The sequence below is a fragment of the Bubalus kerabau genome, chromosome 13 (genome assembly GCF_029407905.1).
Source record: "Bubalus kerabau isolate K-KA32 ecotype Philippines breed swamp buffalo chromosome 13, PCC_UOA_SB_1v2, whole genome shotgun sequence".
Classification (NCBI taxonomy): Eukaryota; Metazoa; Chordata; class Mammalia; order Artiodactyla; family Bovidae; genus Bubalus; species Bubalus kerabau.
In genome coordinates, this window is record NC_073636.1 from 55,381,856 (window position 1) to 55,397,941 (window position 16,086).

General features: G+C 62.7%; 1 protein-coding gene across 1 annotated transcript; it reads left to right on the forward strand.

The window, feature by feature from the left end:
• Positions 1 to 614: 614 nt before the first annotated feature.
• RBBP8NL (RBBP8 N-terminal like) lies at positions 615 to 14,776 on the forward strand. The gene is made up of 14 exons (XM_055543320.1): positions 615 to 691; positions 6,834 to 6,978; positions 8,024 to 8,066; positions 8,611 to 8,706; positions 9,011 to 9,123; positions 9,691 to 9,763; positions 10,069 to 10,241; positions 10,325 to 10,407; positions 10,672 to 10,838; positions 11,389 to 12,094; positions 12,361 to 12,487; positions 12,932 to 13,002; positions 13,095 to 13,221; positions 14,757 to 14,776. The coding sequence occupies exons 1-14, from the start codon at positions 674 to 676 to the stop codon at positions 14,774 to 14,776; spliced, it is 1,962 nt and encodes a 653-aa protein (XP_055399295.1). The 5' UTR covers positions 615 to 673.
• Positions 14,777 to 16,086: the final 1,310 nt, after the last annotated feature.

A 16,086-nucleotide genomic window follows, 5' to 3' on the forward strand; every position in this document is an offset into this window, starting at 1 on the left:
GGTGGTGGCCCCTGGCCCAGCCCCACAGGGCACCCCAGGCTGCCCTGAGACCCTAGATGCCCACCCTCCTAGGCCACCTGCCTGTTCTCTTCTGGGGGCTGGAGGAGCCAGTGAAAGGCAGGGGCCCCAACCCAGCAGGGCCACTGCCAACCCCACATCTAGATTCCATCTCCAGAGCTCCAATAGAGGCAGGCCTGTGGTCATCATCCCCAATTTACAGACAAGGAAACTGAGGCAGGACAGCTCAGCCCACGGGAGCCAAGGGAGAGGCTCTCTGCTGCCCTCCACCCCGAGGTGACAACGCTCCTTCCTCCCCCAGCTCCCCCACAATCTGCCCCTGCCCTGCCCCTCACGTCCACTTCCAGGCTCTGGATTCTCCTTGCAAACTGCCCGGCTCCAGCCAGAGGCCCAGGCCATGCGGAGATCATGGAGAAACAATCCTCTCTCTGTGAGGGTCAGACCCGACCCGTTCTGCCACTTTCTGTGCGATGGCAGAACCCGTTGGGTGGCTTTGGGCCGGCTCTGCCTCCTCTATGCTCCTGGCCCGGGGAATCGAAAACCTGTCAAGCGGGTTTGGCCAAAATTATGTCTTGTTCCCAAGCAAGTTCATAGTGCTGGTTTCCATCTCTCAGGCGGGAGCGTCCCGGAGCAGAGCACAGGTCCCCGGAGGTCGATGCGAACACGGGACCATGTGAGTACCTGGGGGCCCTGGGGCCCCAGTGGCTTTAGTAGTTAGGGGCAGGGGAAGGGGCACAAGATCTGGGGTCACTGTGGGGTGCTAGCTACCAAGCGGAGACCCAGCCCCTGCTCGTGGGGGCTGGAGGAAGGGCCAGGCTGGGGTGGTGGCCGCAGCCCCTGCTCTGGGGTACAAGGTCCAGGGGACTGAGTGGGAGCACAAGCCGCAGCGAGCTTCCTGGGCAGACAGGCTGGGGGAGCCAAGGCTTGGAAGGCTGGGGTTGGCACTGCTGTGCTGGGAAGTCCCTGGGTCTTCTGGGGACACTGGGAACAGGCCGGGGGCCTGGCACTTCATCCTGGTCCGGCCTCACCGCCTGGATCCTCAGACAGGCTGCAGCTGGGGAATGAGGGGTGAAACGTGGTGCAGCCAGCCATGGCTCCCTGCAGGCCACTGTAGGACATCAGCTGCCCAGTTCGGTGTCCCCTGGGAAGCAGTGACAAAAGGCTCCCAGGCCTCGGTCCTGCTCAGCCTCCCCCCGCCAGGCCTCAGGGAGGCGGCTGAGAAGTCGCAGTGGCCCTGGGCCGGCCCATCCTTGAGGAATCAGGTTGCAGGGCCCGTTGTTACCTGAGCCACCAGCGACACCTCGGCCTTGCTGAGCGAGTGCACGCCTGCCTTGTGCCTCTCTGTGCATGTGTGCGCATGCACATGCAATACTCGAGTATGGGCGCACACGTGCAAGCAGCTTTCCCCCGTCCTGCTCAGTGCCACGTGCAGTGGGGGGAGTGCACACATGTGCACACGTTTCTCTCGTGCAGTAGTTGTTGGGATGTTGTTAGGATACTGTTGTGTCTGCACGTGTGGGTATCACATATGTATGCACATGTGTCATGGGTCTACGTGTCTGGCGATGCTAGAAACCACCCAGGCAGTGGCACCTCTCAGGACCTGCCATCTGAGCTGGCCCAGGAGGTTGCAGGAGGCTGCACCAGCCATGTCCCTTGCGAGCTGGTGACTGTGGACTAGTGCCATCTCTCAGGGCCATAGATCCTTCATCTGCACAGTGAGGGCTGTCATGGCCACTCCACAGGCAACGTGAGCCCAGGGACTGACTACATGAGACGTTCCTGCCAGACGCCTGGATGTGGGGGCTGGCAGGCTGGCCCCTGACCACCTGCAGTCAATGGGCACTGGATGCCTGCCACATGGAGGAGACCCGGCAGCCCAAGGTGGTGCAGACTCCTCAGTCTCCAGGAGCTGGGCCAGGGCACTGCCATCGTTTTGTGGCCCAGGACACTGAGACACAGAGGGAGAGAGACTCAACTAAGGTGACCGGAGAAGGGGCTTCTCCCTCACCACGTGGGGCATAGGGAGCCACCGCCGGAGCCTCTGACCTGCTTCACACCTGTCCCTGAATCTGTAGAATGGGACAGTGAGTGCCAGAAGGCAGGGCGAGCTCCAATCACACCCGTGGGCTGAGCCAGGGCACACAGCAGGTGCTCTGTAAAGATCTGTGTGGGGACATGGAAAGGGCTTGGACGGTGTGCCCAGCCTCGTGAGGCCCCTGGTGACAGGCAGGCGGAGCACCCCTGGGTCACTCTGGGACATGGTAGGAGACCTGCAGTGGATGCCACACAGTGTAGAGAGCCCTGGCCCGGTGCTCGGCTCAGCGGATGCCAGGGAACAAGGGCCGCTGCTGTGGTTATGGCCGCACCATAGTCATCACGTTACTTGCAGGTGGGTGGAGGGATCAACTGCAGAGAAGGCGCAGAAGTGGGGCCCTGGGGCTCCTGGACCCGAGGGCATGCTGGAGAAGAGGCCCCAACAAGAGAAAGTGGCCAGGGCCCTGCCGGCTGGCCCAGGAGCCGGGCAAGAAACTCGCCACCAAGGCTTTGCGGCTCAGCGGGCAGCACCCGGACCAGGGCGACAGCTGGAGCTCTGGTGGCCTTCTCTGTACATGGTGGCAGGGGCATTTCCCTGAGACACGGCCACGAAGACGCAGTGGCCCCTGAGTGTCCATGCAGGGCACGAGTGTGTATCATCAATGCTGGCACCTGAGACTCTGCTCAGAACTCAGGGGCGTTCTTGTCCTCCTGTAGAGGGCCTTGGTGGCACTTGAACTTGGGCTCCTCTAAGGAGCCCTGCTGGACCCCTGGGGCTGCCTGCAGGGGGTGCTGCATGGGGTGGATGCAGGGTCTCCATCTGCAGTTAGCTGAGTGCCTGCTGGGCCCTGGGCTGAGTACACACAACACCCGGAAGGCATCGTCCGGACACACGTATTTGGTGGGACACACCCACAACAACCTGAGGTGGCGGCGCGGTTACCTCAGACGAGGGACTCAGGCTCTGGGGACACACTAGTCCCGTCTACAGAGGCTCCAGGCAGGCCAGGGCACACTGCGCAGGCTGACCTTGCCCAGGTGAGTGGCAGGTGCACAGGGTCAGCAGTGTGCCTGACCCCTGCCCTGCCCTCCAACCTGCAGCTTCTGGGGCTCCACTCAGCAGAGACCTTCCAGCCTGGGCGTCCAGAGCAGGAGTAGAAGTGAACCTGGGCCCTTGAGGAGCAGCCCTCAGGTCTCTGCCTCCAGCACCACCACCCCCAGCCCCCGCAGTGGGCAACTCGGGCCACCCTCTCCAGTGCCCAGGGTCCCCAGGCCCAGAGGCAGCAGCCAAGACCCCACCCCATAACCTGCTCCCTCCTCCTGACACCACTGTAGCCCCCACCCCAGGCCTGGGGGGAGCCCTCCTGCCATGAGTTCCCTGAGCCCCTCAGCCCCTCTCCCCTCAGTGGCTCTCAGCTCACCTGGCAAACACCAGGGAGGTCCCCAGGGAGGGCTGGCCCACTGTCCTCGGGCCGAGACCACATGCACCTTTTAAAAATAATTTCATTTATGTTCATTTACTTGTTTCTGTCTGCACTGGGTCTTTGTTGCTGCACAGGCCCTCTCTAGTTTTGGCACATGCGGCTGCTCTCTAGTTGTGATGCGCGAGCTTTTCGTTGCAGTGGCTTCTCTTGTTGAGGAGCACAGGCTGTAGGCAGGCGGGCTTCAGTAGTTGCGGCTCCCAGGCTCTAGAGCACAGACTCCGTAGTGTGGCTTAGTTGCTCCACGGCACGTGGGATCTTCCCGGACCAGGGCTCGAACTTGTGTCTCCTGTACTGGCAGGCGGATTCTTATGCACTGAGCTACCAGGGAAGACCCCACATGCGCTTTTACAGCTGAGGTTCTTCCTACCCACAACCACCAAATTCCTGTCAGCTGGGGACCCACCTCCTCATCCCCCTGCTGCTTCCTTGGACCCGCCCCGCCCCCTTGCACTCTGAGGGTGGGGGCTGGGTCAAGGGCTGCCCCAGGAGACTGACTGTCCTCTTCTCCTTCTCCTTGGCCAAGCGCCCTCTGTCACCTGCCGGCCCAGGGGAGCTATACCACCCCCATGGCACTGTCGCCAGTGGCGCCATCCTGGTCATCCCTGGGAGATGTGGGGCTCCCAGCAGAATACACCCTCCAGCTGTGCTGCCCCCCATGCTGCCCCCTTTACACCAGAGACCCCAGAGGGGCAGCCAGGTGGGGCCTTCGGGCGGTTTGGAATAGAGAGGAGCCTGGGGTACCCCGACAGAGGAGGGTGTCTGGGCCCTTATCCACCTGGCTCCACACCACAGTGCTGTCATTAGGAACAATGTCGGCCTCTCACTCGGACCTGCGCCCATCCGCAGAGCCTCTCCTGGGCCTGGGGCACCGCAGGCTCCCAGGGGCGGCTCCTTCACGGGTGTTGGCCCAGCCCAGGGCCCATGGTAGACGCTGATAGGGAAGAACGGCCTGTCAGGCAGGTCTGGATGGAATTTCAGGCACAATGGCTTGGCCCTCCCCAGCTGGCCCACCTCCCCCTGCAGGGAGCCTGAGCCGAGGAGAGCTCCTCCCACAGTCCCGTCTCCCACCACCAGATGAAGATGGGAGAGCCAGCAGAGCAGGGCCACCTGAAGCACATCCCTGGTCCACAGAGGGCAAGGACATATCCTCAGCCCCAGGGAGACGTCAAGCCCCGACTCCCGCTTCCCACTGGACAGCCAGGGAGCATGACCTGGTGTCTTTGGGCCTCAGCTTCCCCATCTGGAAAGTGGGCTCCTTGCAGTGTGGTCAGGGTTAGATGGGCTCAGGAAGTGAGGCCCGATTATCATGTACACCCTACTACAGCCCTGGTCTCCCCCACCCTCTGCAATTCAGCATCTTGTCCCCTAACCTGCCAGGACACCCCTCTGGCTTCCAGCCTCAAGGAAGGGAACCCCACCAAGCTCCTCTCATTCCCAGAGCCCTCACCCACCCAACACACAGCCAGTAAGCAGAGACCTCCCCCTCTTCCCTGGCCATCTCTTGGGAGTGTCCCAGAGGCCAGGCATGTCTAAAATGAGTTTGGAGAGCCCCACCTTCCTGTCACTCCATCCGTCTAGCACATCCCTGCCTGTGGGCTCTGGTGGCCACCGTGAGACACAGGACCATTCTCTGTCCTCTTGCTGGGCCTGGGGTTTGAGGACCCAGCTGAGAGCCAGCCTCCTTGTCAAGTCCCCTTGGAAAGCTCCAGGACAGTGAGTGCTTGCCCCGGCCTGGCTTCTCTTGGGGTCACAGGGCCTGCCCCCCTCAGTTGGTGGTCCCACTGCCAGGGCACCCACCATCCAGCTTCAGAGAACCCAGAGCAGCTGTGCTTCTTCTACACTTCCTGTGCATGAATCCTGCAGTGCACTGGCCCCTACTCTGCAGTGTCTCGGAACCAAACCGTAACAGCCCTGGATCGTCATCTCTCCTGCCACCGCTGGACGCTACCAGCAGGCACTGGAGGGTTTCCAGTTTGGGGACTGCTGATGCAAACACTCCGGTCTCTGAATGCAAGTGAGACCACATACCTCTTTCAGTGAGGAGCAGGGGGAGGGGGCTGCGTGTGGCCTCGGGCAAGGCCGAAGGGGTCTTTGGGCAGAGGTTTCCAGGGTTTGTGAAGAAGGCCCTCCTGGGGTGGTGGAGCACTGCGCCGGTTGGTGGTGGCCTGGGCCGAGGCAGGCTCTGCGAAGGAGGGAAAGTGAGGTTCTGGGCATGTGCAGACGCAAAGCCAGGGGACCCCAGGGCTCCCTCCCCCTGGCCTGGAGGTGATGATGGCACAGGTCTGGGCTGGTGGCATTGCTGCTGACCTGGCTATGAGCTGTGGGTCTGACTCCCACTGGGTGACAGACAGTGCCACAGAGCAATGGTGGCCTGTGGTACCCACCACCAGAGGTGTGCCACCAGGACTGAGGGGCTCTCACCCGGAGGAGGGTGGCGCCTGGCACCACAGTGAGGAACCTGACGCTGGGCTGAGCCCCAGGCTCACTCCCAGCTCTGAGCTGGACCCTGTGGGACCCCGAGGGATACTCACCAGGCCCACTGGACCCTGTGGGACCCGAGGGATACTCACCAGGCCCACTGGACCCTGTGGGACCTGAGGGATACTCACCAGGCCCACTGGACGGGCCCTGTGGCCACTACCAGAAGGAAGAAAGTGCTGCTCAGAGGGTCCAGAGCTCACGGCAGTCACACAACGGGCAAGGTTATCCTGCTCCCAGCTTGGATTCTCACTCCCACAACCTTTTAAGTTTTAGCAAACGCTTCGTGGAGGTGAAACACAGGCACGAAAAAGGGCCCAGGCCATGAGGGGCGGCTAGGTGGACTTCTGCCTGTGCACGGCCACCAGTTCCTACAGAGAAAATAGCCAGCCAACCCCCAAAGTCCCCACCGAGGCCCCACGGGGCCATCCATGCCACTGCGGGCACCTGGACCCTCCTGAGAGAGCTTTCCCATTGGCTGAACAAACCCTGGCTTACCGACCCGCCAGCTGTCGGCCGGCTTGGGCGTCTCCAGTCTGGGGCTTCATCACAGGTCACGTGCACCCTCATGGTCCCAGCACCAAGTGAGAGCTGGTCCCCTCAGGCCATCTGCTTTGCTGTGAAGACTGGATTAGGGAGTTGAGATGAAGTGAGAATGTCCCGTCCCTACAGGATGGACATGCATGCCCCCCTCAGGTGTGGACAGGACCCAGTGGGTGGTCACAGGACAGGACTCCCACACCTACCTCCTGCACCCTGCAGCCCACAGACCCCTCCTGAGCCAATATGACTGTCCCACGGCTTCCTGCTCCACAGGCTGGAAACAAAGGGCCAGTAGAGGCCAAGGGGCCTTCTCCACACCTGGAGCACAGAGGACCCAGGGCCAGGGCCACGGGAGCCATGGAGAGCTTCACAGAGTCACTAAACAGACTGAAGGAAGTCCATGAGAATGAGGTCATGGGTGAGTACCTTGGGGAGGACAAACTCTCAACTGGACAGCAGTCTAAGGGCCAAGGTCAGGCCAGGGGACTCCCACATGTTGCCTCCAATTCTCGCCAAAACCAGAACCATGACCTGCAGGCCCAGAAAAGGAGTCCTGACCCAGAGCCCAGAGCTGCAATATGGCCAGGCACCCAGCCTTAGACCAACACCCAAGTGCAGCCCTGGAAGGGTGGCCCCTAAACGGTCAGTTCACATCAGAGCAGAAATAAAAGACCAGGCTGGCAACAGAGAGCTGAGACACTAAAGCCAAGACCAGCCCCTTGCCCAAGGTGGGGGCCTCCATGTGCCCCAGAAGGGAGGTTACCTACTTTCCTTGTAGGAATGGAGCCCAAGGCTCCGGAGGCTTGTCTGGAGTGTTCCGGGTGCTGAGCTAAAATCCCTCTGCCCCTTCCAGAACCCCAGGCTAAGCTCTGCCCTGGCATGCATGTCTGTCCAATTTCCCCACCAGCAACAGGACTGCAGCCACTTGCTCCATTCACTCCCTCAGTGCCTGGACCAGACCCTCCCCTGACCTTTCTGACCGTGCTCACTTCCCCTCCCATATCAAAGGCCCAGAGACCCGGAGGGGCGGGGACTGCTTGGGCTAGCCTAGGACCCAAGCCAGACCATGATGGGGAGGGGAGGAGGGGTTGTGCTGGGGTCTCCCTTGGGGGCCCATTGCCAGCACCCAAAAAGCATCTCTCCCGGGCCTTGGCTGGGTAACTGGTGACTCCCAGCATCTGGGACCCATCCCCAGCTGACACCAGAGCCAGAGACAAGGGAGGGGAGAGGCTGGGCCCAGACCGGGGTCCCAGGCAGCCAGGAGACTGACCAGAAGCTGGCAGTAGGTGCAGACTGGGAGCCCTCCAAGGGGGTGACCTCAGGGAGTCAGTGCAGGGACCCAGGCAGGTGGCGGGCGTCTGGAGAGGGTTCTGCCAGACAACCAGGGACAGGAAACGCCCCGGCTCCATGTAGAGGTGGCAGCCCAGCTGGGCCTGACCTCTGCTCCTTTCCTCACTCCTCAGGCCTACAGAACAAGCTTCTGGAACTGAACTCAGAGAGGTGCCGGTGAGTGAGGACAGGACTGGCCCAGGATACTGGAAGGGCAGCGACTCCCCAGGGTTCATCTCCCCTCTTCCCCTGCAGCCCCAGGGCCCCGGCACTGCCGCTAGCAGTGATGCAGGAGAAAGCGAAGCTCAGCATAGCAGGTAGGGGGAGTCTGGTCCAAGGTCATGCTTCGAGGAGATGGAGGAAGCGGGGCTGGAAAGCCCAAGCCCACCAGAGTGAACAGGGACCCTCCAAGGGGATGGGCAAGGAGCATCCATGAAGGGCACCTCTGGGGCCAATAGCTATCAACAGGGGGACTCCACGTGAGTCCTGGAGACCCACAGGCAGACTCCCCAGGTCCCCACTCCACAGAACGCTGCCAGGTGGCACACGGATGAGACAGAGTCCTCAAGGCCATACACGCTCACACTTGGGTGAGCTGGCACTGCCCTTGAGAGGCCCCAAGTCTCAAGGAAGTCCTAGGCTGGTGGCCAGGGAGAGAATAGTAGGTAGCAGAGAGCTCTCTGGGTAGATCAGACCCCCCACTTCAGATTGTCCCCCACAGGGATGCCCAGAGGGTGGAGGAGCTCTGTGCCAAGAACCACCAGCTCAGGGAGCAGCAGAAGGTGCTGAAGGAGAATCTGCGGGCGCTGGAGAACAGGTGGGGGCACCTCACACCCCACTCATGATGGGGGCAGGGACAGAGGAAGACCAGAGCGTTCTGTGGAGAACAAGTCTGGGCTACTCTGGAGTCAACTCAGCCACTGCAGGACTTCTCAGAACCTTAAGTAAACTGCACTTTTCAAGGTTCCTTCCCAAACTCAACAGCATGTGGCATGCTTAGCCCACAGGGTGGGCAATGTGGTGGGGAAAGGCAGGGCAGGTCCTGGGACTGGGGTGGGGGGTGCGGCAACCCGGCCCCTCCCTCTCAGAGCAGCCTCTCGCCATCCCTCCTCGCCCCGCAGGCTGCGGGCTGGGCTGTGTGACCGCTGCATGGTCACCCAGGAGCTGGCCAGAAAGAAGCAGCAAGAGTTCGAGAGCTCCCTCCTCCAGAACTTGCAGCACGTCTTCCTTCTCAGTAAGCGCCCCCTGCCCCGTGTCCTGCACCCCGTCCTCCTGTGGGGGCTGGCGACCCCCACCTCCTCAGCCCAACGAGGGGTCTCGGGGAAAGGGGAGGAGGTGATCCAGGGCTGCACTGTCAGGAGGGACACCTGCACCCCAACTCACAGACAGATGGTGCAAAGCCCCCCGCTGGCCCCCACAGGCCACCTGCTGCTCAGTCACCGGGCCGGGGCATCCCTGCCCTTTCAAGGCCTCAGCTCCCTCCTTCTCAGGATAAGGAGGGTCCCGCAGAGACCTGGGTTCCATGAGTCCTGCTGATGAGCACAAGCCCCTTTCCTTTGGCTGCGGGGTCCCTTGAGGCTAGGGAGCGCCATCCCTTTTCACAGCCTCCAGGCTGGTGCTGTTCACTCAACATCCACCCACCCACTCAGGCAGCAAGCATCTATGGGGCGCCTGCTGTATGCCAGGCCCCAAGCCAAGTGCTGGAGTCCCAGCTGGGCCAGGACAGGGGGACTCCCAGGGCCGTGAGGACCCCGTTCGCCCTTCCCCTCCCCAAGTCCTTCCTAACCAGTGCCTTCTGCAGCCACTGAGCTGACGCGGCTGCAGGAGGAAAATGACGCCTTGAAGGAGGAAGTGAAGCGGCTTCAGGGCCCAGGGTGAGTGGGGGGAGCCCCAGGCACTTGTGCAGGGGGAGGGGTCCCACAGGCCAGCATCCCGGGACAGATAGCGACCTTCCCTGGTCTGCAGGCACAAGACCCCCAGAAACGGAGCTGGGCCGCAGCACCCATGGCAGCTCTGGCGCTTGGGCCACCCCCAGACATGTGTGTGAGCCCACGATGATGTCTTTCCTGGTCACTTGGGTCTCCCACACAGGCGGCTTGGCCCTCAGGAGGGCGCCCTGGCCTTTCTGATCGTCTCTGGGATGCTGCCCCCTCACCTGCCTTATATTTGCCTCACACAGGCCCAAGCCCCAGCTCAGGGAGGGCATCTCGGACCCCCCATCACCCCTGCTGCTCCCCTCCCTGGGCGCCCGGAAGGCTATCACTGAGAAACCACTGGGAGGCCACGAGGAGACAGAGGATGGCCATGCAGATGCAGGTCCATGGGAGAGGGGGGTGTGGGGCAGGGGGCTGAGCAGCCTGAGACCAGGGACCCTCGGGCCAGGGGCTGAGCTGACCCCTCAGCAGCTGTCCTCCCCTCTGTCCCTCCTCCCACAGAAAGGCCGGGGGTGTACGGGACATCACCAATGGCCAAAATCTCCCCAAGTCCCAATCTTCCTGAGGCACGGACCCCGGACATGGTGAGGGTGAGGGACCCCGAGCCCCTGAACCCACCCCTCCCTCTTCCCGGGCAGCCCGAGAAGGAGGCCAGCACTGCCAGCCCTGCTGTGTGCCATGCACATGGCAACGTGCCTATCCTCGTGCCAAGTAGGGAGTCCTGAGCTCCATGTGACGAGGGTGGAAGCAGGCTCAGAGTGGGTGGGAGACCTGCCCAAGGTCGCACAGAGAAAAGGGCAGAAGGTAGCAGCCGAGCCCACCCAGACTGACCCACCTACCCTGTGCAGAACCCCCAGCGCATCTCCAACCAGCTGCATGGGACCATCGCCGTGGTGCGGCCTGGGTCCCGGGCCTGCTCTGCCGACCGGGGCTCCACCAATGGGACGCCCCCACTGCCTCCCAGCAGGAGCAGCCCACCCAGCCCACCTGGCGAGCACAGCCTCCCTCTGGACAGGTGAGTGCCCACCCTCTGCCACCACCAGGAGCTGCCTCAGCTGGGCACCTGGTCTCCTCCTCTGGTCCCAGCTTTAAGGCAGGGGCCAGCAGCATGGAGTCCCTCCCTTTGTCCCTTCAGGAGAACTGCTCTCCCTGGCTTGGATTCCCCCTGCCTGCAGCATGGTTCCCATGTGGACATCTGAACGGCCAGGGCGGGTTGGGGGTTCGTGGACAGAGGAGATGGGGACTGGGCACCCCCTTTCATCGTGGTCTGAGGAGAGTGGGGGCGGGGTTGTGGTGGGTGCCCAGATGGGCAGGGTGCTCCAGAGGACTGGGCAGGCAGCTGACGCCCAGAAGGGGGAGAGGCCTTAGTGGCCAGTTCCCTCCTCTGACCCCCAGGCCTCAGGCAACTCTGAAACCAGGCACCTGATCCCCAGGGGCCCGGGCATTCCCTTCCCCACTGCCCACTGTGTCACGTGGGCACCTGCCTTACTCCCAGGGCCCCTAGTCCTCCCTGTGAAGTAGGGCTGACTATGCCCCACAATCACCAGGCTTCTCCTTCCCCACAGCTTCCTGCAGGCCTCTCGGCCTTCTGCCAGGACCTGCGAGTCCCTGAAGCACTCCCTCCAGGCCGACCGCCTCTGCCTCCTGAACCGGCATCTAACCCTGCACCTTGGCAGCCCCCCGGCCCCCGCCACAGCCCCCAGCGGCCCCCAGTCCCAGGGCCTCAAGGCTGGGGAGGTGGAGGCCTGGGAGGAGCCCTCGGGCCTGCTGGGCCTGCCGGGCGCCCTGGTGGGCGTGCGGAACCCACGGCTGGAAGGCGCGCTGCACATGCTCCTGGCCCAGCAGCTGCGGGCACAAGGCAGGGTGGGCAGTGCCCGGCTGAGGGGCCCTTGGGGGCCCAGAGGGACGCCGCCTTCCCCACCAGCCGACTCAGACTCCGAGGGTCCTGAAGGCGAGGCGGCCGGGGAAGCCCTGCCCAGAAGGAGGCACCCACAGCCTGCAGGCCCGGGCAGCCCCCAGGGGAAGGAGGGCACGGCCACACAGGACTATGTCCCAGACAAGCCCCTGGACCTCTCAGAGAGGGGTCGGTGCCGGGCCAGCGCTCCCAAGCCTGCCAACCAGTCGGGGTCACTCAGCCCTCCACAGGTCCCCACGCCCAGCCCTGAGCCACCCCAGGGAGTGGGACCACCTGCCCAGTGTGGAGCCCAGAGACTCAGCAATGGCACCCAGGAAGCCAAAGAGCCAAAGGCGGAAGAGCATCCATCTTCTCCGGTGAGGGACCAAGCCCCGTTCCTGGGCTCTCTGTGTCCCACCCAGAGCACCTGGGCCCCAGGTGCTCTGCCCTCTCTTCTCTGCTCCACTCCACCAGCCAGTTGCCGAGGGAAAGCCTGCTGCCCAGGTCACAAGCCACAGGGAGCCAGCTGACCCTCCAGTCCCGCCCTGTCCAGGGCCCCCACAGGCTGTGCCCAAGGCCGGGTTGGGGAGAGGGAGAGAAGTTGCCTTACATAAGCTCAAGTCTCTTCCTTCTTTCCTGCCAGGATGCCCCCTACTCTGCCCCAGGGCCCCACCTCAGCCTGCCCTCTCCAAGTGGGCCAGGAGAGGAGAACAGAGGGAGGCCTAAACTTCCCCCCTACCCACCAAGGCCTGGTGGAGATGGCCATCCAGGTGAGGATGTGAACACAGGAAGTGTTCCACGATGGAAGTGGAACCACAGTGAGCAGGGAGGGCCTGACCCAACAAACTCTGGTCTCAGATTTGGTTCCCTACCTCCAGACCCAGAGTGGAGCGAGGGGCCCAGGGAGGGCATATTTCTGACCACAGGAAGTGAATGGAGAGCATCCTAGCAACTGGGGCTTCAGGGCAGGTGATGAGTTCCCTGTCACCCAGCAACCAAGCCAGGGGCACCCCGGTGGGTGGGGTCACTGCAGGAGTGCAGGGAACTCTGGGCTTGGACTCCACCCCAGGGCAGGTTACTCGGGCTCTCTGTGCCTCGGTTTCCCCAGCTTCAGAGGTGTTGCCACTGGTCTCAGCCTGGCAGGTTAGGGGCCTAGGCTTCTACTAGATGCCCGGGCCACCATCCTGGCCTGACCCACACCCTGCGTCCTGCAGAGCTCAGCAAAGTCCATGGGCAACAGCTGGAGTCGGATGAGCTGGACGAGCCAGACACCTCGGACAGTGAGGTCAGAGCTGCTGCACACCAGTGGGGGGGGGTGGCACCCTGGCTGCCCCAGGCTTGGGGGGTCCTCACCATGACCACACCCCCACCCTTCAGATGGGCCTGAGCACCAGGGCGGAGGCCACACAGAGCTCGCCAGGGGAGGGACCTGGGTGTGTCTGCGACAAGGAGTGTGGACGGGGCCCGCAGAAGAGGAAGCGGGCCTCCGACCCCTGGAGCAAAGGTAGGCCCTGGGTGGGGGCGGGGCAGTTGCAGCACCGATACCCCCAGCCTTTCTGGCTACGCGGGCCTGGGTCAGGCCTGGGCAGACCCCAAGTCCACTTCCTCCTCACTGGGCTGGCCCCTTCGCCCCAAACCTGTCTCCCTCTGGAAAGGAGGCGATATGAGACAGCAGCGGGACACAGGCAAGGACAGTTGTGTCATCTTCAAGGGAGAAGGGGCGTCCTGGGCCACGAACAGCCCCAGGCCTGGTGGTCCTAGACCCCTCCCCTCTAACAGCCCCACCTGGGAGGGGGCAAGCTCACCTGGACCGCCTTGTCCACTTTTAAGGAGGAGACCCAGCAGAGGGTGCTGCCTCCTGGGCATGGGTGTGTTTGTTCCCGATGGGGGACTGGAGGCTGCTCTCCCTTTTGCCAAGGGTGGTGCCTGTGGGCTCCCCCTCCACCCGGGTTGAGGGTATAAGGACGGCTCCCACTTCCTGCTCCGGCCACAGTGGCAGCTCGGGCCGGGTCTCCAGGCACCCGCGAGAGCCTTTGAAGGCCTGAACTGATGCTGCACGCCGCCTGGTGTTTGTCCAGGCAGGTCTGTGTCGCAGGCTGGGCCATGGCTGCCACAATGCACCATTGTTGCTGGGAAGGTGACCGCAGCCTGTTTGTCAGGCGAGCGCTGGAGGAGGCCAGCATGCTGGTGTGACCTCACAGCACAGCCAGCTGGGCATTTTTGGAAGACATCCTGGCAGGCACGGTCCACAGGGGTGCACCACATCTGCCCCCACCTTCCACATGGAGTCAAGCCAGCCCCTTGCCCGCCCACCCAGACCAAGGCAGGGGCTCCCCAGATGGCACCCATACCCTCAGCACCTCACGGGGGATAAGTGAGAATAGCGCCCTTGTGTCGTGTGCCCATAGAGAGAGAGGCTCAAGGAGCGTCTGGTCGTTACTGCCTTTGGGCCTCATGGGCCTGCCTGGGGATTAGCCATCACTGTCTCACAGATGCGAAAGTGGGGGCTCGGGGTGGGGTAACTTGCGCAGGGTCACAGAGGTGCTACGCAGGGTCAGGATGCCATCCTGATCCATCTGACCCAGAACCAGAGCTGGTTCCGCATCAGAGGCACGCCTGAAGCCCAGCATCGTGCAGATCTCACCTGCAAGGGTGCCAGGAACCATATGTCCCTTCTCTGTGACCCCAGAGGCAGGCCCATGGAAGCACCTCCCAACATCCCAGGTGTTCTGAGAACATTTCCCTATGAGTTTAGCTTATCCAGATGCCCCAGACCCTCTGCAAGGTCGCAGGGGAGGCCCCAGGGCTGGGCAGATTCCAGGGTCACACACCTTCTACCAAATTCCCAAGGCTCCCCTCCGATCAGGCCGCCCTGTCCAGCATCCGCTCCCATCAGGAACAGGTCGACTGCCAGTGTGGGCTCCTGTGTTCCCAGAAACTGCCCACGAGGCCCTGGGCAAAAGCCCAGTGTCCCCATAAGAGAGGACACGCAAGGTTACTACCGTGCCTCCCAGCTTAACCTTGGTCCACTTCCCACAGCCTCCAAGAAGCCGACCTGAGGAAGGAGGAACCAGGGAGCCAGGAGTCCCTCACCCAGCACCAGCACCTGGGAAAAGACCAGGGCATCCCAGCCTGCCCAGTCATGCACCCCACCCGATTGATTGCCCGCAGCCAGGACAACCCCCACCACCAGCCAAGCAGACAGCCCCAGGAGCCGGGTAGTGGACTGAGTCCTGCCACATCCACGGGGGTGTGAAGGCCAAGACGATTGGTCTTTTGAACCCCTCCATCTCGGAAACTATCTTACCCACCACTCTCACCCCAGCATCTACTCCCTTGTGGGGAGCAGGGTCCTGGGAGACCGAGATGGCTCAAGCTCCAGCCGAGCCCCGCCCCCAGCCCTGCTGTGCACCGGCAGGCCCTCCTGGGCAGTGCCCCTCCTCCCATCAACCCAGACTCCACTAGTACCCTGGACCCAGGGGCTGCATGCCTTGCTACCCATTCCAGACGGGGTGTCAAGCTCCAAGCAGTGGTCTCGGGCGCCCCCTTGCGGGGGTCCCACAAATGTGCTGCCCGGTGAGGGCTAAGAAGGCCAGCAGGCGGCAGTGCAACGCCTCTGCAGAGAGGGGGTCCCAGGGCATGGGGAGAATAAAGTGTAAGGAAGGATGGCGTGTGCAGCTGGCAGTGTTGGGCTTCAGCCGGGCCTCCACCTTCCCCGGGTGGGTGACTCTTGAGTGTCCAGGGATGGGGAGCCTCTGGGGAGGACTGCAGGAACAGAATGTGCGCCAGGCGCCATGCAGACCCTCTCATCGACAACTCTATGTCCCTGGCCCCACACCCGCCACTGAACCGTCAGCCCTCTGCACAACCACAGGGAAGCTCACCCAGGACACTGCCCCGCACAGAACCAGGAAGACCGTGTTCTGCCCCCTGCCCCGCTATCTCTGCAACAACCTCAAAGCTTGACATGGTGCCAGCTGGCAGAAGAGAGACCACCCCAGAGCCCAGCCCCATTATCCAGCAGCAGACAGCATGGTTTTGGAGCTGAGGGCCAACAACCAGATGACAGCCATCCCCCTTTATCTTCCTCATCTGACATCAGTGTAACTATTGGCCACCAGCTTGTGGGTCCTGCCCCCTCCACCTGCCAGGGCCCTCCTACTAGAACAGCAGGCCAGCAGGGCCCTAATCCATCAATGTTGACCCCGCTTCTCCTCGGTAACAGAGAGAAATTTGTGTGCCATGTCTGGCACATTGCATGGGGAGCATTCACAGAACTGTGTGGCAGATTTCATGGCGAGTGCCCAGTCTCCAGCCTCCAGGTAGACCCAGCACGGTGACGTTGCCTGGCTGAGCTGCTCAGCCCTGA

Coding starts and splice junctions, on each gene's coding strand:
- RBBP8NL (XM_055543320.1), top strand. Junction 12,095..12,360: donor AAGAGCATCCATCTTCTCCG/GTGAGGGACCAA, acceptor CTTTCCTGCCAG/GATGCCCCCTACTCTGCCCC. Junction 13,222..14,756: donor CTCCGACCCCTGGAGCAAAG/GTAGGCCCTGGG, acceptor CACTTCCCACAG/CCTCCAAGAAGCCGACCTGA.